Source organism: Sorex fumeus, unplaced genomic scaffold, assembly GCF_029834395.1.
Source record: "Sorex fumeus unplaced genomic scaffold, SorFum_2.1 ptg000061l, whole genome shotgun sequence".
NCBI classification, from domain to species: Eukaryota; Metazoa; Chordata; class Mammalia; order Eulipotyphla; family Soricidae; genus Sorex; species Sorex fumeus.
This window is the reverse complement of record NW_026606118.1, coordinates 11680336-11702950: the sequence shown is the minus strand read 5'-3', so window position 1 is coordinate 11702950 and position 22615 is coordinate 11680336. Positions and strand designations below refer to the sequence as shown.

General features: G+C 41.6%; 1 protein-coding gene across 9 annotated transcripts in view; it reads right to left on the bottom strand.

Moving 5' to 3' along the window:
• Positions 1-22615, bottom strand: part of SYNE1 (spectrin repeat containing nuclear envelope protein 1) — a 566819-nt gene that overhangs the window by 107321 nt on the left and 436883 nt on the right. For all 9 annotated transcript variants that reach the window (XM_056125930.1, XM_056125931.1, XM_056125932.1 and 6 more), the window contains 8 exons: positions 21708-21890; positions 19424-19573; positions 18771-18947; positions 17883-18038; positions 11910-12065; positions 7873-8043; positions 3417-3550; positions 2136-2340 (listed from right to left, as the gene is read on the bottom strand). In XM_056125930.1, coding sequence (XP_055981905.1) covers positions 2136-2340; positions 3417-3550; positions 7873-8043; positions 11910-12065; positions 17883-18038; positions 18771-18947; positions 19424-19573; positions 21708-21890 — 1332 coding nt within the window. The remainder of the gene's footprint in view (positions 1-2135; positions 2341-3416; positions 3551-7872; positions 8044-11909; positions 12066-17882; positions 18039-18770; positions 18948-19423; positions 19574-21707; positions 21891-22615) is intronic.

Here is a 22615-nt window from a genome sequence, read left to right as displayed (position 1 = left end):
TCTCCACTTCTTGTGGAACCCTCTTGTATGCTCAAAATGACAAGCCCATGGAAATTCTCTATTGTTGGATTCCACCATCTGCCACAATGAAATGGTGAATGGCTGGTCCTTTATGCTAGGGCTGATGCCTCACCTTAGCAGAATCTCCTCTATCTACAAAGTGACAACTAAGAGAGCACGGACAACAGAGCAACATTTAGGGCCATGGAGACAATACACCAGGTTGGGCATTTGCTTTGTACATGGATGACCCAGGTTCAATCCTTGGCATCGCAAACAGTCCTCTGAGCACCACTAGGAATGATTCCTGAGTGTAGGGGCAGGAGTAACCCCTGACCATTGCTGGGTGTGACCCCAAAACCTCCCCACAATTTTAAATTAAAAAAGAATTTTATTTTAAATTTTAAATTAAAGAAGAGCAACTTTAAATTTGACCAAGATTTCAAGATAAGGAATTTCACAGAAAGTACTTGGATCCCTGACTCTAAAACAGGTCCGTGGCCTCAAATCAGGCAGAGTTAACATCAGAAAAGAGAAAATCCTAAAAGATCTGATTAGCATGGGGGAAAAAATTGCACTATTTTATTGTCACTATAAAACTTTAGATTTAAAATGGCTATTTATTATCTAAGTGAAGGCATTAGAATAAGCCAAATTTTTATTTATGGACTCTTCATAACTTCCTTAAACTGATTTGGAAAGGTTTATAAGTTTTGAAATGAGTTTATTAAAATAAAAGCAAATAATGGCAAAGAGTGGGAGCCAGATAACAGGCGAAATAAAACAACTATTCCCTAAAACCTTAAGGCAATTACTGGGAGTGGCAACAAAAAAGAGGAAAATGTTTTAAAATGACTGAAAAGACTTCTTTCTACTGAGAAATTCTTAAAGGTAAAGGTAAAGGCCCTCCCGTTGATCGTCGATTTGCTCGAGCGGGCCCAGTAACGTCTCCATTGGAGACTTTGTTGTTACTGTGTCTGGCATATCGAATACTCTCGGTAGCTTGCCGGGCTCTCCAAGAGGGGCGGAGGAATCGAACTCGGGTCGGCCATGTTGGCCGCTTGTAAGGCGAACGCCCTACCCGCTGTGCTATCGCTCCAGCCCTGAGAAATTCTTAGATGAAATTATTAAGTTGGTACTTAAATAATGAAACTAAACTGACAATACCTTTAACAGTGGATATTTAAAACTAGCACGAGCACTAGCACTATCCTCCCATCGCTCATTGATTTGCTCAAATGGGCCCAGTAAACTTCTCCATTGTTAGACTTCTTGTTACTGTGTTTGGCATATCGAATATGTCAGTCATGGGTAGCTTGCCAGGCTTTGCCATGCGGGCGAGATAATCTCGGTAGCTTGCCGGGCTCTCCGAGAGGAGCGGAGGAATCAAACTCGGGTTGGCCAGGTTGGCCCTGTGTAAGGCAAACACCCTACCGCTGTGCTATCGCGCATTTTTATGTCATTTCTTTTATAAGGATAGGTTAACTACCCACGGCACCAGGACTGATATAATTGGGAATCGACATTCATTCTAATTTTTTCTTGACCATTTTATCTCGCCCGCACGGCAGAACCTGGCAAGCTCTCCGAGACGTATTCGATATGCCAAACATAGTAACAACAAAGTCTCCAATGGAGACGTTACTGGGCCCACTCAAGCAAATCGATGATCAACAGGAGAGTCTTTACTTTTACTTTACTTATTTTACTTTTGGAACCCAACAGTGCCTAGAGCTTCCTCTGTGCTCAGGGATCACCTCCAGTGTCGTTGGGAGCACCATAAGTGAAGCAGGGGGTCAAACCAGAGTTTGGCCATGTGCAAAGCAAGCATCTTAAACTCCTGGGCAATCTCTCTTGCCCCTATACTCATTTCTTGCGTTAATCATTTCTGTTAAAAAAAAAAAAAGAAAAGAAAAAGAAAAAGGAAAGCAGAGCTTGTTAACCTGAACTGTATCCCATGAAGAAAAAATGGGAAAACAACTCGCCTTGAAAATCAAAACTACACAAGGACATCTGACACCTGACACATGTATAAAATGTGGCCAGCTTGCATCATGGGCTCTTACAAGTGATCGAGCTCACACCCGAATGGACTAACACTACCTGATGAAAACCACCTGGATTGCCAAACATACCTGGCAGTCTTCAATCCATGTGGCAACTTCGTCATCAGCAACGTCCTTGTCGGAGACGGCCTTCAAGAGCTCCTGGGTGCGTCCATCCTGCTGTTGGACCGCAGATGCGCACTGCTTGGAGTAGTCCTTGTACCTCTGCCAGAGCTGCAGGAGACTCTTGCTGGCATGCAGCTGCTCGGCAATCTCTTCCAACAAGTGGTTCCATCTGGAAACAAGAGCCAGATGACAAGAGGCAGATGACACGGGGTCACAGTGCTGTTACTTCCTGTCTGTTTCAGAATCCTGCCTCAGGTGGCCGTGGGAGGAACGCAGGGTGTCTCGTGTCCATGTAGCCTAACAAAGTGGAACCTGTCCCACTCTCAGGTCAAGGGAGTGAAAGAAATATTTGTGCCAGTGGCAGTTCTTGCAGCTATCCAAATACTCTCCCTGCCTTTCAGTGTCCTTCAACTAACTGTGTGAAAACAAACCACTAGGAGAATAGAATCTAAAGCGTTGATTGTAGATGCCACCGGTTGTCATTGTACTATTATTGTTTTGATTGTGGCGGTTGTTATTTGGGGACCTTGTCAACAGTGCTTAGGAAGTCTGGGTGCCATTCCCAGCAGTGCTCAGGGGCCCATGTGATATGAGGATGGAATTGGGTTTGGCCATGTGCATGGCGGAATTCTTAATCTCTGCACTATCTCCCCATCCCCTGTACCATCACTTAAAATCTGCTGTACAAGCTGCAGAGATGCTTCCTGATACGAAGTCACCATCCAGTCAAAAATTTAACTTCGGCTGTATCACCCCATTCAAAATTTTAAAATTCCTGGAAGATCTCTAACTCTACATCACTGACATACCAGGAGCAGCACATGGGATGAGACTCCAAATGAAATATAAAGCAGAAGGCGACCAATCTCAATTAAGAAAATATAAACCCACAAGGTTTAACCTGTAACAACACGTTAGTAATCTCTTCTAGGAGAGTGTAATGGTTCTAGGGTGAGATACAACAATCTTCACACACTTTCTTCTAAGGAAACCAAATAGCAAATCATTTATAACAAGGATTATGAAAGAAATTGTTTAGGGCCTGCTACTGGGACAGTGGCTAGGAAAATTGGAAATAATGGTGGTGGGAAGATGTAATGGTAGTCCTGGTGTTAGAATACTGAATGTAATAAATCATCGTGAACAACTTTATAATATAAAAGAAATGTTAAAAAATAAGTTGCAATATATAGAATGGCTAGCAGTTCAGAATATCTTGCTGCACAGCCCATATTAACATCGTACCTCATATTGGTGTCTTTCAGAGTATTCGTAAGCATTTCTGTCACCGGTGGGTGACATTCTTTCAAGAGTTGGTCAGTAACAGAGGCAAACTTCTGAAGGCAACTTTCCTGCTTTTCTAGATCATCTTGGAGAGTCTGCCCAAAGAGAAGAAAGTGAATCAGATGACAGGACCCAATCTAGATCCTAATAGTTTTAAAAGTGACTCAGTCAAGTACATAAATACAAACATACGAATATATAAATCATGCCTCACTTTGCTCTAATGCTTTATAATCATTTCTTATTCTTTTTTCTTTTGTTTTTAAACTGGTTTTTGGTCTACACCCAGTGGGGCTCCTGGCTCTGTGCCCAGGGATCATTCCTGGTGATTCAGGAGACCATATGGGAAGTCAGGGATCAAACCCAGGTTGGCTGCATGCCAGGCAAGTGTCCTACCCACTCTCCTATCACCCCAGTCCCTATTTCTTCCTTTTCAATGATTTCATTATATAGGTATGAGAACAGAGTCATAAGAATAAAACCTTTTGGGTTGTTTTTGGGTCACACCCAGTGCTGTGTAGGACTTAACTCTTGGCTCTGCACTCAGGATCAGTTTGAGCTAAGACTGGGGGGCATAAGGGATGGCAGGGATAAAACTTGGGCTTGCCATCCCTTACATTCCCTAAAAACAAGGGAAGTGACCTACCTGCCACTATCACCCTGGCCCCTACAAACCTTCTTATAATAGCACCTAGAATTTTATTAGCTCATTACCGTAGTTTCGGTAATATGGTCACAACAATGTTAATGTTGGTGCTTTTGAGATACTGTTATACCACATCTCACACTATGACCAAAGTGTCCTGGATAACACCCCCGCCTTGCCCCCTCACCCCCCGTGCCTATGCTCAAAAACTTTGGTTGTTTGTGGATTTTTTTCCCCTTTTTGGTCACACCTGGCAGTGCTCAGGGGTTATTCTAAGCTCTGGGCTTGGTGTGTGTGTGTGGGGGGGGGGGGGGGACTTCTATTAGAACTTTCTCAGTCCTGTCTCTGGGTTTTCTTCCTTGCAAAGAATCATTATAGGTTACAAGCCTGGCACATTCTTCTACCAAAGATGAGTGAAGGGACTTAAGAAAAGTATTTCCATGGAAATTGTGCTGAAGTGATAGACCTTATTCTTAATATAAGTCCAAAATTGAATAATTGACTGCCACGGAAGCAAACACATTCTGTTATCAGGAGTGAATCCTTTCCTATGTTAAGACAGCCACCTACAGGTGTTAAACATAGAAGAGTTTAAATGATAACCTTTTAGCATCTGTATTGCAAACCATAATGCCTAAAATGAGAGAGAGAAAAAAGAGAGCAAAGAGAGGTGCCTGCCATAGAGGCAGGCTAAGGTAGGGAGGCTCTGTGGGGTGGGAGAGAAACTGGAGACACTGGTGCTGGGAAATTACATTGGTGGAAAGATACGTGTTGGAACATTGTATGACTGAAATGCAACCATGAAGAATTTTGTAATGCTCTATCTCACAGTGATTTAATTTAAAAAATGAAAGAATAAAGTGAGAAATTGAAAGAGGGTACATATCTTCTTTTACATAGCCCACCTGGGTTCTATCCCTGCATCCCATAAGGTCCCCTGCTCATTGCCAAGAATAATTCCTGAGTATAGAGCAATAGTGACCCAGGAGCATTGCTATGTGTGTCCCCAAATCACCACCACCAACATAATGACTTATAACCTCCTCAATGTTATCTGCATGAAGTTAAAAATTAAAGGTATTTATTATCACTTTGGCAGCATACATATATGTATATATATGTATATATATAAACTCAGAATGAAACAATCATTATTAGGGACTCTGTGCATGGGTGGCATACATATGGGATTTGTTTTAAAGAAGGAAAAGGAAAAAAAATGAAGGCATTTAAAAACTTTTACATCCTGTTCATTTTGCAGCTGGAGCAGAGTGAGAGGCAGTACAGTTTGAACATGCAACTGTGAATACTACAGCAAATTTTTCATTTTCCCCCTATAATTATATTTTAAGCAGGGAATATTTTCTTTCTAGCCTGCCTTTCAGTCTTGAGGAGATCATGAACATAACAAATTGTGTTGTTCAAAAAGGTCTAGTATTGTATCGCCAAAGTAATTTGCAGAATGAAATTCTTATCCAGGAATCTGCATGGACAACTGGTCTACCCTACAAGTTTGCCATCAGATCATGTGGTTACTATCCTTCTGCAATGTGACCTCAAAAGTTAGGGGGGTCACAGTTATTTCTACACAGTTGCTTTGGTGTCTGTGTATGTCTGCATGCTGTCCCTTGCCAACAATAGCCTTTGGATTTTCTCCACAAGGACTATTGCTCCTTAGTAAGTCTTTATTAATTCAACTTTAAAAAGGTTCAACATATGTATCTTGTTATTATTGCTGCATCTTTTTTAACAATTCTTGGGGAAAAAAACCCAAGAGTATTTTGAAGCTTAACTATTTTCAAATTTGTTTTCTTTGGGGGTGGGGGAGGGGGTGGGGAGTGTCTCCCAAATGGTGGTCAGGAGACCTGGAGTACCCTTCCAGCAGTACCCAGTCAACTCAGCCAGAAGTTTAGTGCTAGGACCTAAGAATATGATGCTTTGGGCTCTGGAGTGCCAGAACCACCCTGGCGGTGCTGTGAAGCTCTCGGGGATCATTCAGAGATGCTGGTGATGGAGCCAACGTCAGATACATAGAGGAATGTCGGGATGTGCTCTAACACCTGTTCTAGCTCCCTGGCCCTCAAAGAAAATTATAACGAACCTGGGTCTTTACAGAAAAAGATTTAGAGTTTGGGGGTTTGTTTTTAGTTTTTATGTCACATGTGGCTGTGCTCAGGGCTTATTCCTGGCTCTGTATTCAGAGATCATTCCTGGTGGTGCTCAGGGAACCATATATGGTGCTGGGGATTGAACTGGGGTTGACTGCATGCACAGTGCCTTAACCCTTGGTATTATCTTCCAGACCCCCATTTAAGGTTTTACAAAATTAAGTATGTGCATTCTTCCTCCCCCCTGCCCCACTTCTAAAGGAAAGACACTCCTTTAAGAAAATGAGCACAGGGTCAGAGCAATAGTGTAACAGGTAAGAAGTTTGCCTTGCATGGGGTCGACCCATGTTTGATCCCAGCCCCCCATATGGTCCCCCGAGCACTGCCAGGACTACTCTGTGAGTGCAGAGCCAGGAGTGACCCCTAAACATTGCTGGGTATGACCCTAAAGAGCCAAAAGCAAAAGAAAATGAGCACATGAGATCAGCAACATAGAAATTTTGATGCCCAACTTGATGTCTGGATCCTGACATGTCTCACGTCAGTCGAGAGGGAAACAGACAGACATGGGAGACTTCCTGCTTGACTCTGATGGACATCGTATCCCTCCAATTATGTCCATCCCATACTCTGCATCTTTAGCCATAGAGAATGAGAAGCAATAGGGGAGAGTGCCTGGTACCCAGCTGAGCAGAGAAGTGGGGAGGAAGTTGATTAGATGGCAGTGATCAGAGATGAGGATCATTCAGAGCCCCATTCTGATTTTTTTCAGTACCCTGTGGGCAGGTAGTATTAGTTTTTGGAGCGCAGGACCCTCATGGAAGTGCTGGGGCAGGGCGGGTGGTGGAGCTGGAGCATATACTATCAGGAATGGAACTCAGGGCCTTATAGTGCAAGGCATGTACCTAGCACCCGTGCTACCTCCCAGGTCTCCTGAGTTCTGTGCTTTCAGTTTAGCTGTGATGCCCCTTATTTAGATGAATACAATGATTAAGGACATGGAGGAAATGGAGCAGGGAGTGAGAGAAACGAATACGTCCGTGTGCTCATCGAACAGACTGCTGGAATTATGCTGAACGAAAGTGAACGTAAGAGTTTTTTTATTTTTAAACACTATTTTTCTTTTTATTCTCTTTGTCATTCTCCCTTAGAATCTGTTTGAAGGAGCAAGATGAGGAGAAAAAGAGAAGATAGAAAATGTAGTGGCCATAGATGGTAGAGGCTAATTTGGAGATTACACCATTTTTTAAAACATTCATTTTAATAGAACTGAAATTTTTTGTTGTTGTGGGAAGGATTTGGGGCTACACCTGATGGTACTCGGGGCTTATTCCTGGTTCTATGCTCAGGAATCATTCCTGGCAGAATTTGGGAGACCATATGCAGTGCTGAGTTCTGAACCAGGATGGACCACATGCAAGGCAAGTTGCTTTTATCACTGTACTATCTCGTGGGCCCCCAGTAGGAATTCTTAGGTCACCTAGTTATATACCATCTGATAGAGAATTGGGCATCCCTAGGCAAGTGGGCAGAATTCATTTAAAATACATTTTAGAAAGTAAAGCACATCTAGCAACATTTAAAGCTGATATTCCCATCTGCTCACTTTTCAATTTCATTAAATTTCAATGGGAGTTAAAGGGGGCTCAAGTCCATTCCTTACCTGAAGATTGTCCACCTGTATTTGCACGGCTTCCAAAGAGCCGGTGAGCAAGCGGAAGCGGGACAGTGAGTACCTTGCCTCGGTGAGGGCACTGACAGTCTCCTCACAGGCTGCCTTGTGCTGGCTCCAATGGCCAAGCACCGACTCCAGTCGCGTCTTCAACTGCCCAACCTTTGGAAAGAGGCATGTGATTTACAATGACAGACAAGATCTTTACACAATGAAAACGGTGACCATAAAGAATACTGATAGAGTTTCAGGTAACAGGAAAACACTGATAAGCATCTTTAGCAGACTGTAAATATATACCTTCCTACCTTTGGACCCTTGGTTTAAGCTGAAAGACCTCTAAAGGTGGCATAATTGATAAAGGGTCATGTATTAACTCTTCAGTTTATGAAGCAAGTTAAATGATGTTTCAAATGCATTCATTCATTTCATCCTAGAACAACTGTTGGAAGTAAATAAAAGCACTATCCCAAGAGTAAAGATGAAACTGAGGCAAAAAGGGTTCCCAAAAATCAACTGAGATTGTACTGTCAGAATGTGAAAGATCTAGATTTGAATCCAGGCTGGTCCCAGAAAATAAAACCTGCTGGCCCCCAAACATGAGACAGATTTGTCTGTCTGTCCATCTATCTATTTTGCCATCCAACTACTTACTACCCATCTATTTTAGCTATTCAACTATCTGTCTAATCTCCCTACCACGCAGAAACTATATATGTGTTCGCACTTATATAATTCCTCATACACATTGGGCTGGAGCGATAGCACAGCGGGTAGGGCGTTTGCCTTACAAGCGGCCAACATGGCCGACCCGAGTTCGATTCCTCCGCCCCTCTCGGAGAGCCCGGCAAGCTACCGAGAGTATTCGATATGCCAGACACAGTAACAACAAAGTCTCCAATGGAGACGTTACTGGGCCCGCTCGAGCAAATCGACGATCAACGGGAGGGCCTTTACCTTACCTTTACCTTATACACATATCTAACATATCTATTCACATAAATATAAAGACACTTGAATGAGTTTCCAAAAAACTTTCCTATACTTACTAAGAAATTTTAGATAGGTCTGAATTATTTAGAATGATAGTTTCTCTGAGTCTCTTGAATGCCAACCTAATCTTCTAATTTATTTTTTAAGGATGGAATAAGCACAAGAGAATTCATTCACACTGCTGAAAGTCCAGCAGCTTTCTTTACTATTCTTCTAGGCATAAATGAAAAAGAATATTAAGACCTATCAAGATTCTATCTAAGGGATCAAAAGACACAGACAGTGGAGTCTGTGAGAAAATGAGTGAGTGAGAAAATGTCCATTGGCTCCAAGGCCCATGCCATGAAAGTTAGAAGCGGAAGGGATGATAGAGTCAGTAGATTAATGAGAAACTTAAAAGGGTCTACTCTATGCCTTATATTCATTCTTTATTTTTTATGAGATATCTCTGTGGAAAAATAATTTATTTGTACCAACACTTGCTTTCCCATATTTGGGGTGACTTATACAAATACATAAGATAAATACAAATTAAGGATAAAGTAGAGATAGGCAGAAAACTGCATCTGGAGGAGTGGACGTGAGCTCTAATAGCCCTTCACTGCAGGCCACAGTTCCCAGACACTGACCCTGCGTGGATCTCAGCCCTCATCTCAGTACAGCCTGGGAGCGGATCAACCATGAGCTTAGCTGGAGAGGGCACTGACTGTTGACAAGCGTTTACTCTCAGAGGACAACTGTCGATGCAACACCTATTTATCGAATGTCTTGGTAGAGCTTACACGTAGTGAGAAATGCAAACAGACAAGCACACTGTGCTACAGCAATCACATAAGTGATAACAGAGGGGAGAATCCGGAAGTGTGAGGTTGTCATTAAAAGCAAGGGGGTCAGGATATCCTCAATGAGGTAATGGATCTGCACCCAGATTGTGCGGAGAGTGATCCCTGGGATAACTAGGGACAGGTGGTTCTTGGCAGAAACTTGACCAGTGCCAAGTCCTTGCACACACCTGCTGAGTTCAAGAGCATGAACCTGCAGGACAGGAGCAGGAGAGATCAGAGAAGCAAGAGTGGGGGGGGGCTGTGGGGTCCATTGACCTCTCACTAGGTCTGGCCTCATTCTGAGTGACATATGCAACTGATGGTGGGATTCAGAACAGAAGAATGTCTTGGGAAGTGAATGTGAAGTAAGAAAAGACTGTGAATGATATATCTGCCACTTCGCCTGGACCTCTTTGGCAGAGAGATTACTTAGAAGGTCAAAGAAATGATCCAGCAAGCAGGGATGCTAACCCTGTAGACAGGATGGATTCTAGATCAGTTCTAGCCTAGGGCTGACAAAACTGCCGATGTCTGCGTGCAAAGTCTCAGAAAACAAGAGGAGAGAAGGACTCCATGTCTCCTGCCCTAGCAGAAGGGCAGAGTGCTCAAAGCGCAGCTTGTGTTGGATCCCCCAAAGGCACTGCCTCGAGCCATCTGGGAGATGCCACCCTGTTGATTATACACTTGGGGATTCTCCTTGAGGAGAGAATGCTTCAGAGACATCAGAAGTGGCATACGTCAGTGGCAAAAGGGGTGCCATCCCCCGCCCCATCATCTGCCATCATTGCTCCTGTATTACAAGCAGTTTGGCTTGGCTATTGGCCTATCTTTCTTCACTAGAAGAGGATGCTAGTTGAGTTACTTGCCAATACCCTTTTGCTTCATGGAGCGATAGCACAGCGGGTAGGGCGTTTTGCCTTGCACGCAGCCAACATGGCCGACCCGATTTCGATTCCTCCGCCCCTCTCGGAGAGCCTGGCAAGCTACCGAGAGTATTTGATATGCCAGACACAGTAACAACAAAGTATCCAATGGAGATGTTACTGGGCCCGCTCGAGCAAATCGATGATCAACGGGAGGGCCTTTACTACTTACTTTACTGATTCACAATTCCCTGTGCCAGGGTTAAACTTCTCTTTTGTGCTACACTTCCCCTGCATTGTTTCCCCATCTGTCATAGTCCCCTCACACTCTAGCGGTTCCTCTTCTCTATATTAAACCTATTGAACTGGGGTTAAAGATTATTGATTATTGTCTGGCAATCTGTTTGCGACCCATTCCTCATCTATCAGCCAGGGAATGGGGTTGAGGACCCTCTGTCTATCTGATGGAACATATCAGAGGACCTTGTCACATAGGATGGTGATTCAGACAGGCTTGTCCGGCAGGAAGGGCACTGGTGGAGGCATGGAAACTGAAGGGGTCTACTGATCATGAAAGAGGACATGTTGGATTTCTCTCTCTGCCTCCATGTCTCTCTTTCTCCAGGAGAGAAATTCAGGCTAGGGTCAGACAACTGAGAATTTTCTGTCTAGATAGTATTTGTGTCTTTACATGGGCATGAACAGATTCTCAACAGGGAACATTCATAATAATATAGACTATAGGAAAGACACATTGGAAGATTTTTTTTTTAGCACTGTAGCACTGTCTTCCCATTGTTCATCGATTAGCTCAAGCAGGCAACACCTATTTATTGAATGTCTTGGTAGAAACTTAGCAAGTTTCTACCAAGGTGACAAGTAATTTATCTCCATTGTGAGACTTCTTGTTACTGTTTTTGGCACATTGAATACGTCATAGAGAGCTTGCCAGGCTCTGCCATGTGGACGGGATACTCTCGGTAGCTTGCCAGGCTCTCTGAGAGGGACGAAGGAATTGAATCAGGGTCGGCCGCGTGGAAGGCAAATGCCCTACCTGCTGTGCTATGGCTCCACCGATACATTAGAAAACAAACTATAACATCATACAAAGAGAAGACACAGAACGGAACAAAATACTTATAAATCATAAAATACTTATGGAACCCTAGTAACAATCACTTGCTCAAACGCAACAGAATCCTTACACAGGCAAAGGCAGACTAGCACAAAGCAAAGAACAGAGATTCTCTAATCCTTTGGGCAGTGACTTTAGGGAAACCCAGTCACGTATGTTGGGTCAGAAGGTGACAAATAGCGCTCAGCACTGATCCTCCAGAAACAGCATTACCTTGAGGTCCAAAGCGGCCCAGGTTTGGCGGAGTTCTTGCAACGTGGTCAGGACAGTGCCAGAAACTTCTTCCTTCTTGTCCTGAATCAAAGCAAGTCCGTTCTGTTCAACTTTCGCTACCTCTTTTTCTTTCGACTTAACCACATCCTCTAGATCCTGAAAGTTAAAAAAACATACATTTATTTCAATTTGTTTTTATTTTATTTTATTATTTTATGCTTTTGGGGTCACACCCAGCGATGCACTCCTGGCTCTGCACTCAGGAATTACCCCTGGCGGTGCTCAGGGGACCATATGGGATGCTGGGATCGGCCGCATGCAAGGCAAATGTCCTACCCGCTGTGCTATCGTTCCAGCCCCGCCCAGGACTTTTAAAGGGTGATACAGCTGGAGTTAAATTTTTAACTGGGTGGCGTCTTTGGGGTATGTGTTACTGCCAGGGATGGAAACAAGCATTTGTAACTCACTGTATGAAATGATCAAGAGGAGAAATCAAAGCCAGGTGGCCATGGAATTTAAAACTGCTCTAACCTAGGCAAGTTTGAGATATTGCATATAGCGATTTAGTTATTTAGTTACTGGCATGCTTACGTGCATGCTTATTTATTTTCCTTTCTTAATTCTCATAAATGTGTAAACTCGGCTCAGGGTTTAATTCTTCACCATCTGAGATGTGGAGAGCACAGGAAGTTAGTAGAACCATGAACATATCAGAAAGGCATAATAGGTGAGCAAGACAGACGTCCAGTCTCGAGCCATGAAGGGTGACCTTCATGGTCGCAGAGTGACCAGTGCTTACTGACTCTCAACCCAGAGCTGGAGGGGACATGAGACTGCAGAGAATGGAAGTTCCGGGGGAGATGTGGGAACTGCATGTTAATACACGGCCACGTTCTCAAAAAAATCTCCCATAGGGCTGGAGAGAGAGCATTGGATATTAATGATTAATTACTATTAATTAATCTAATCTATTACTCTAATTAATATTAGAGAGTTGGATATTAACCCTAAATGTTTTAGGCTTCATCAGTGAATTGCCCCTTTTCCTCCCCCCAAAGAAGCATATTGTGCTCTTGTGAGCACCCCTAATCCCTGAGTTCATCTTGAAGCTTTCCTTTGTGTTAGTTACTAGAGTCCTCAAATCAGTCTTGGTTACTTATAAGTCAAAACTTCTGGTAATTCTGGACTTTGTATTTGAAGTGACGTACTTGCTTTTCTATTTCCCCTTATAGCTTTTTCATATTTTACTAAAGAGCAATGTTCTTTGCTTAAACACTGAAAGACTGTTAATGCTATGCTCCTGATATTTGGGAGTTGACTGAGTCTGAAATGTATCTACTCCAGGAAACCGTCATAATTACTTGACTCAGGCTTTGGTTGCTGTAGTTCCTAACACCCCACAAAGCGAGGTCCTGCCATGAGACTGGTATGGACCTGGAATGAGCAGCAAAGTTACCCCAGCATCAACATGGGACAGTCTAGAAAGCATAAAAGCATGGTATTGATGCAAGACATTATGATTTAAGACACAGGACCTCCATAGAGAAGGACAAACCGAACCAGCCTGAAGACTTAGTCTAGGGTTAACGGTAAAAGCCCTGCTTGCCATCTGAGGCCAGAGAACTAAGTTTTGGAATCTCTATCTCTTACTGTGTTTATCCAAATAGCTGCAAGTATTAATAAGAAGTAAACTTAATTGTTTAATATGTACAATTAAAGGGAAAGAGAGAAGCAATGTAATGCTGTCGCCTTTGGGTGAATCTCTCTGTATAGCCCCTGGGAGACAGAGTGTCTCCTAGAGTTAATCCACCCCTAAGAGAATTGCCTCAGTGGAAATGCCAACATAGTTTGATTTCTGACACTCCAAATGGTCCCCCAAGCCCTCCAAGAGTGATCCCTGGGTGCAGAGTCAGGAATAAGTCCTGAATATCACCAGATGTGGCCCCCAAACCAAACCAAATCAAAAAATAGCACCCAAGACTAGCTGTGTGGACGCACTGACTATGGATCTCAGAGTGACAAAAATTGCAGGTTATTTTAAATTTGGATAACGTCCAAGTTCTACATAAAAATATTTCAGTTTACTGTCCCAATCCATACTAGATAATAATATTGGAGTTTGGCACTAGCTAGAGTTCAGACTGTGCCAAATTAGTTACAAACTATCTCTTTTATTTATGCTTTTGTGTGGTCCAAATTTTCAATCACACTAACTTATTACTGAAAATCGTAATATCACAATGAGATATATAACATGGTAAAGTATATTGTTACATCCTTGGCTTATTTCAAAGCATAACATTAGAGAAATAGTCATGAAAATCTTTTAAACTTCTCTAACCTAGGCAAGTGTGAGATATTGCATATAGACATGCCAAACACAGTAACAAGTCTCATGATGGAGACGTTACTGGGCCCGCTCGAGCAAATCGATGAACAACAGGAGGACAGTGACAGTGTCATTGACAGTTACTGACATACTTAAGTGCATACTTATTTATTTTCCTTTCTTAATTCTCATGAACATGTATCGTAACTTGAAATCAATGCATTCTCTAAAGATCCTTTTGTTTTAAAACTGTTCCCTCATTTTCACATTATAATTTGGCCAGTGATTTGATAACTTTGATAGGACCCAGAGAATGAATATAATGAATACTAGACTTCCAGTTCTCTTATGTAGAGAGAAGTGATTATAATCACTTCTATAGAAGACATAATCGACTCTATTATTTATAAGTTTTTCTCAATTTTTACCAGCAGTTTAAATAACCATAGACAATTTTTCCAATTTAATTTTAAAGTTCAATCACTAAAATTAAATTGGTCTCACTTATCTGTAGATAAATAGCCAAATGTTTTAATGGACAATACCCAGTGAATGACCCATTAAACAGAAATAAGTCTCTTAACTGCTCTGCAAATTTTTGTTGGCATAAAAGCAAAACCCAAGGTAGAAATGGAAAATGCATTTTGTGAAAAAAAAAGGTGTTTCTTTTCTTTCCATAAATAATAATTAAGCAATTTCCAAAAATAATTAAAAGATGACTTTATTTCTCACCAATAAAGTGAAAAACCAACCAATCTTAGCACTTTCATTATATTAATCTTTCTTAAATTGAGTTAATTCAGAATTACCAGATTTTCATGTTGCTTTAAATTAATAAATCTCCTCTGAAGGGGTGGAAAAGTATTCAAGATTTTTAGAAAAATAAAATAAAGCTTGAATCTGGTCATCAATTTAAGTATGCTGGCTCAAATTTCACACTTTGGTCCAGAAGGCAATTTCTCCAAAATGACAATAAATTTTATCAAGGTTCGTAGCATTGCCAAATAGAATCCGTCAGTTAGATCACTGTGATTTGTAAGCGATGCCCCCTAAAGAACAGTGTGGGTAACATTCCTACTGAAAAATGATTTTTCAATTGAAATCTCAAACTGGCATTGGTCAAGAATTCTTTAAACCGCACTTGAAGCTTTCTCGCTTGACGCTACTTGGCATGACCCCTCTTGAAGTCTAAATTTTGATTGGAAAACAAGTGAAACTTAGTCAAGCTCCTGCTATGTTTTCCAGAAGCAACATGTCTGTTAAAAAGAGGATACAGACATGAAATGACACACATGGAGAATGACAGGAAGAATATTAAAGAAAAGAAGATAAATGTGAGGATGTGGGGATGAGAGAAAAGGGGCAAGGACAAGGTCTATGAATATAGTTCCGCCTCTTAATAGTAAAATTTATGACAACAGAATAATCAAGCATTAATCTTGCCAATACAAATGCTATTTCTGCTTTAATCCACTTTAACTTGAGAACCCACCAAGAGGCAGGTCTTCCCAGCCTTCAAAATAAAAAATGTGAAATTCTGGCCTATTTGTAAAATTTAGACACGGTGCAATGAATTACTAGTTCCTGGAAAATCAACTTGAATATATGACGTATGTTTGGGGTCTTCAATCTTTTTTTACACCCATCTCCTGATGTGAGGCGTTTTTTAAAAGTTCAACTTAATTCTCAGCATGATGGTTTTCCTTTGTGATTTTTATACCCCCTAAAAATTAACGAGCCATTCAGCTGTTGGCCTTAGCCCTGCTGTAGACCAGAGCATCTGCTCTGCCTTTTCTGAACCAGCAGCTTTGACTGAGAGCTAAAAATCTCTCTCCCTTTTTCATGTGCCCCCATAGGAAAAAAAAAAAAAAAGCTGAACTGGAAGAAAAACGATCGCTAAAGGCTTTTTGTTTTGCAACCCTGAATATAAAAGCAAGATTTAGAGAGCGGCGTCTTTGGGTACAATTACTTCACAACGGAGTCCTCAATTGCTCTCTCAGGGAACACAAGAGAAAAGCCACAGCTAATCTGCAACATATTACATTATTATTGAATTATTGAAAATCTTTATGACAGCATGAATGATGGTGTTCCACATTTCTGGTGTATAAACAAGAACCATCTGAGGAAATCCTCGGCTCCTGCAGGCCAGGAAAACATTTAGAGTCTGACTACTCCACCTGACCCTGCACTCCTCATCACCGACAGGACGACCAGTGGATACCACCCCTGGATGCTTCCTGATTGGATAGTGGAGGAAGAACCTTGTCACCTGCACAATACCAGCTCATTGAGTTGAACCAGAGTCAATTATGTTTCTGGTGCTAACTCGGTTACCAGAACTGCAACGAAGAGAAGAGAAAATGAAATGATATTTTAAAGGGTGGGGGTGGGGGGCACAGGCTGATTCTGAATCCCAGATCAGCTCGCAGTTCTACAGCAGTAATATTTTTTAAAATGTTACAGACGTCAGAGTCTGAGAAGCAAATGGAGCACATGGGTACCATTAAATTATTTTTAGTGCATGTAAATGTACATTTACAGTATATACATTATTTGAGTGGATTAATTAGAAAGTAAAAGGTCATTGGAATTTCATGGTTATGTGTTGAACATTAAAAAAAAGTAATAATGGATACTGGTCCAAATATTTTGAATCATAATGATATGAAGATTATATAAGAAATTGTAAGTTTGACATTTTATGGGGTAGCACGCAAGAACTAAAAAAAAATGTGTCTGGGATGCACTAGGCCATCTTTAAGGAAAAAAGAAAATAACTGAGATGGATTTCCAAACCCTGATAATTATTCAATCTTATGATCAGTATAGGGACATCTTATTTTCTACCTAGGAATGTTATTAAAAAGTCTTATACTTTCAGTTTTTAAAAAATAAGACAATATAAATTCACAAAGTTAGGGACCAGGACTGGAGAGATATAGCAGTAGGGCAGTAGGCTGGCCTGTGTAAGACCTGGGTTTGATCCCTTACACCATACTAGGTCCCTTGAACCCTGCCAGGGTGAGCACTGAACCTCCCAGGGTGCAGACCACAAAATAAGCCCTCAGAGTCAACAGTGGTCAGGCAGGAACGGGAAAATCAACAGAGAAGCTGAGAGATAGTACAGCGGCTAGGTGCTTGCCTTACACATGGCCTTCTTGGGCTTGATCCTTGGTACCCCATGTGGTTTCCAAGCATGGCCAGGAGTAATTCCTGAGCACAGAGCCAGGAGTAACCCTTGAGCATCCCTGGGTGTGTCCCCAAAACAAAAACAAACAAACCAGCAAGAAAATCCCAAAGCCAAAACCTAATGAGAGAAAGGATTGGAGGGGAGGCAGCTATATGCCACACTGACCCCTTCTGATGCCCAGTAGCAAAGATGGTCCCCTGAGTCCAGCCAGGCATCACTCGGGAGCACAGAGACAGCCCCTGATCACAGCTGGGGGTGGCCACAACCAACTCCACCCAGCATTTATAAATTCAGAACTTAAAAAGCTCTATAAACTTACATAATCATAGAAATTTGTTACCAAGTGTGCCAGTTTTTCAACACTGAGACCTCGATTCTCAGAAACTACAAATTCCTTCAGCATCTGCCAGGAAACTGTGGAACAACCTCAGCCACCAAACGCATTACCTACCTGACAGTCTTTCAGTGCATTCTGAACTGAAGCCTGATCTCCGATCCGGTGCTGCTGCATCAGTCTCTTTTCCTGGGCTTCAAGCCATGTTTTCAGACCCTGCACGTTATTCTCATATTCTGACCAAGACTCCAATAAACCCTCCAACAGCTGGATCTGGTGGAACATAATGAAATAAAATGGGCAATTTCGTTTTAAAATCAAACCATAGTTAGGCTAATTAATTACTCAAGCCTTACTTTTCTACCATTAAAAAAAAATCTCGAATACCATCCATTGTATATAAATATATAATTTAAAAATGCACGCGAGAAGGTTAGAACCCATGACTTTTATTTTTATTTTATTTTTTGATTTTTGGGTCACACCCAGCGATGCACAGGGGTTACTTCTGGCTCTGCGCTCAGGAATTACCCCTGGCAGTGCTCAGGGGACCACATGGGATGCTGGGAATCGAACCCGGGTCTGTCGCATGCAAGGCAAATACCCTACCCGCTGTGCTATTGCTCCAGCCCCAAGAACCCATGACTTTTAACGGTGAACTGATAAAGAACCGAAGTGAAACCACAGCAAGATAATGATTCTGATCATCTCATAAAATATAATATTGGGAGAAAAACCTTTTAAAAAGTGAGAAAATATTTTCAAACTGAAAAAAAAAAACATAAACTATACAAAAAGGAGCAAGTTCATGAAGAAAATCAGCACCCTAAAATCCATTTTGAGTATTATCAGCACTGGTAATTTCCGGAGGCATCCCAAGCCCCACAGATTCTGCAGTGAGTTTTGTGTGTGTGTGTGTGTGTGTGTGTGTGTGTGTGTGTGTGTGTGTGTGCCTGTTCAGGGAGTTCTTTCACAAATAAATAAAGCAGGGGCCCCTTGGCTTACCTTCTCAGCCACCAGACCCTGCAGGATTTGCCAACTTTTATTCATCGCTCCAAGCTGCTCGGCAAAGTCCGTCTTATCACTGCGTTTACTTTCCACATCCTGACTGCTGATCTGTAGTACAGACTGGTTCACAAAGTCCACTGTCAACTGCTTGCAGTTAATGTCTATCTTAAAACCCTAAAAAGAGAGAAAAAATAGAAAACAAAGCTCTGTGTGTAAATATATTTTGTCAGGAGTAAAATGTTCCAAAGCTTTAAAGAATGAAGATTAATATTACCACTTCCATGAGTTAAGCCTAATGACACAATCTCTATGTATTCATGAAAACTGGATATGTTTATATTTGCATATAAATGTATAAATGGGTTGCTAATGTATCCTAGGAATATATATATCTCATCACAGAAGTATTTCTAAATTATAGATTTTATTTTTCAAAATGACACAAAATCTTATTTCAAATATTCTTAATGTTGGAAAAATCTATAATTATAATTTTTTAATCCTTTACACATACCTAATCACTGTGTACGAAATAATCAAATAATCATACATTTCAAGAACTGATTTTCACAACTTGACTTTTTGAGAAATTTTTCAAAAACAGCTCCAAAATAGAATAAGTAAAAAGAGAAAAAAAAATGTTCAGTTACCTTATACTTCTGAAGATATTCATGAATTGTCTTGTGACCTATGGAATTTTTTATATTGTCTTCATCCTTTTGAATAACATTTTCCATGAGAGAAATCCAAGTCATGACTTCAGAAATAGCATGACGAGAAGGTAGCTTATCCATCTGCAGCTGTCCAAAGAAGAAATCCAAATCACAAATATCAAAACCGGAGCTCAGGTTCAGCTAATCTAAAATCCAGCATAGTTCTTTTTAGTGCACCAATGAAGATAATACTCCTAAATGACATTTTTGGATCTTAACCCCATTTAGAAGCTTAAAACTAAACATCAGGCAAATGCTAAATAATAATAATTGTATGTTCACTTGACATCGAATTCTATAAATATTGTATAAACATGAACTAATTAATCAAAATACCAGTAAGAAGAAAATAGTATTCTTATTTTATAGCTAGTTTTATGAGTTTCGAAAACTGCAACTACAAAACCATCAACAGATGTATTTTATTAATTATCTTGTAAAAATTTCTGTGTATTATGACTCAGAAATGTTAAGAGAAGAGAGAAAATACAAACAATCATTTGGTAGATTTTTGGCACTCTAATACTTATTCCTAAGAACACTGCCAATTTTCCTGTCTTTAACTAAAATATACTTAGAATTCTGAATATAACTTCATATATGATACATTTATGCAACTCCTTAAAACAATTCAGAGGTGTAAAAGCAATCATTTCAAACATTAATGCACTTAAGTATGGAGCAGAGAGATATAGAGGTGAATGTGAGATATTTTCTGCCCTTTAGAAATGGACAGCTGCAGATTAGGAGAGAGAGAAATCCTATGCATTAAATACATCTCTTATTCCTAGGACACACTGATGGATGCCAGAGAGCAAGAAATAATGTCTTAGAATTCAGAGGAGAAAAGCAAACTTCCAGATAAGAGAAATACCTAGTTCACTTACTCACTCACCGTTCTCCACTTAATAAATAAATAAATAAATAAATAAATAATGCCTTTAGTGGGGCCAGAAAGAGAACACAGGACTGAGTGCATACTTGGGATGTGGGAGCGTGAATTCAATCCTCAAAACTGCATGGATGTACTAAAGTTTCTTTAATCAGTCATCTGTTCTCGGGCACTCAGGTTTTTTCCAGATTCTAGCTATTGTAAACAGTGGTGCAATGAACAAACAAGTGCAGACATCTACACAATGGAGTACTATGTAGCTGTTAGAAAAGATGAAGTCGTGAAATTTACATACAAGTGGTACTACATGGAAAGTATATTGCTAAGCGAAATAAGTCAGAAAGAGAGGGACAGACATAGAAAGACTGCATTCATCTGGGGAACATAAAATAACCAAATAGGAGACTAACAGTCAAGAATAGCCGAGATAAGTACCAGGAGGTTCATTCCATGGCTTGGAGGCCAGCTGCACATGCTGGGGGAAAAGGCAGCTCAGATAGAGAAGGGAGCACCAAATAAAGGGTGTTGGGAGGATTCTCCCAGGATGGGAGATGCATGCTGAAAGTAGAATATAGACCGAACATGATTGCCACTCAATGCCTCTTTCACAAACCACAGCACCCAAAAGGAGAGAGAGAACAAAAGGGAATGCCCTGCCACAGAGACAGGGTGGGATGAAGGGGATGGAGGGTAGGAGGGATACTGGGATCAGTGGTGGTGGAAAATGGGCACTGGTAGAGGGATGGGTACTCAATCATTGTATAACTGAAACCCAAGCACAAAAATTTGTAAGTCTACAACTGTACCTCATGGTGTTTCACTAATAAAAATTAAAAAAAAGAAAAACTGCATGGACACTGGAAACAACAAACACAGCCAGGCATAGCCCAAGCCATGTCCCCTCAACGCCCCTGCCCCCGCCCCCGCCCCCGCCAAATGCCCAGTTGCTCTAGTGAAGCTGAGTTTACAGTTCTCTTACTTAATTTTGGTTCAATTTTCATAACTCCTCATATAATGAAGAAGGTGCAGTTCCTCACATCTACACACATGAAAGCCAATGAGATTAGACAAGTGTGTTAGATAAGGACTCTAACACACATGCACGTATGCACACATGTACACACTCACAAGCCCATGGAAGAAAAGGCATATGTAGACAAGGCTTTATAGAATCACTCATTTTTGATATGCAATGCAATAGCAGGGAGGAAAGGCTAACCAGTTAAGACAAAGTTCTGAGTCAAGTGCGATTTTTCCTATTCACTTATTTTTTCCATTTGATACTATTAGAATCAATTATGAGCCGTTAAACCAATGCTGCTTCTGTACCTGGTGGAGCTTCTCCTGGACTGCAGGAATATTGGTCAGCAAGTCTGTCCACTGGGTATCAATGTGCGACAGCTCAGAACGCAGGGCAGCCGTGTCCACTTTCTTCAACCGAAGAAGCTGATTCCCCGTGCTCAGAACCGATGATTTCAGGGCAGATTTGGCATCCACTTCTTTGGAAAACTCCTGTAAAATGTCCCAATATTCAAGTCAGAACTAAATAGCAAGTCCTTTCATTTAAGAAAAGAAATCCATATATTCCATAAAGCAATTTTCCCCCACTGAGCAGGAGAGATAATGTGGTGGGTATGGCCCTTGCTTTGACCTGGATTCAATCCCAGTACTCCATATGATCCCCAGAGCACTTCTAGCAGTGATCCCTGGGAAGCCCAGAGCATCACCAGGTATGACCCCCAAACAAATGACAACACATTTTTTTCCTTAAAAAAATTGCAAGCTAGGCACACCGCAGTGAAGAAACCTGGCTGGCGGGCACCTCAACACCTGGAGAATTCTCCAGACCCCACACCAAGCCAATATCGCTGGGAGGTCCCAGATGGGGCAGGAGCAGTCTCCCCACCTTCTCCAGATGGAATCTCGGTGACCATGAGCTTCTACAAGCATGGCTCCAGTATGTGGGCACCAGAATTATTCTTTCAAACACATTGGGGCGCTGCACTGGGCAGTTGCATCCCGGCTCCCAGTCAGCCCCTGATACCGGAAGTCATGCCCTCAACTCCCCCCTCCCACCCCCAGTGCCATCTTGCTGCACACAGCAGTGAAGAAACCTGGCCAGCGGGTACCTCAACTCCTGGAGAATTCTCCAGGCCCCATACCAAGCCAATATCGCCAGGAAGTCCCAGATGGGGCAGGTGCAGTCTGCCCGCCTTCTCCAGATGGAATCCCGGTGA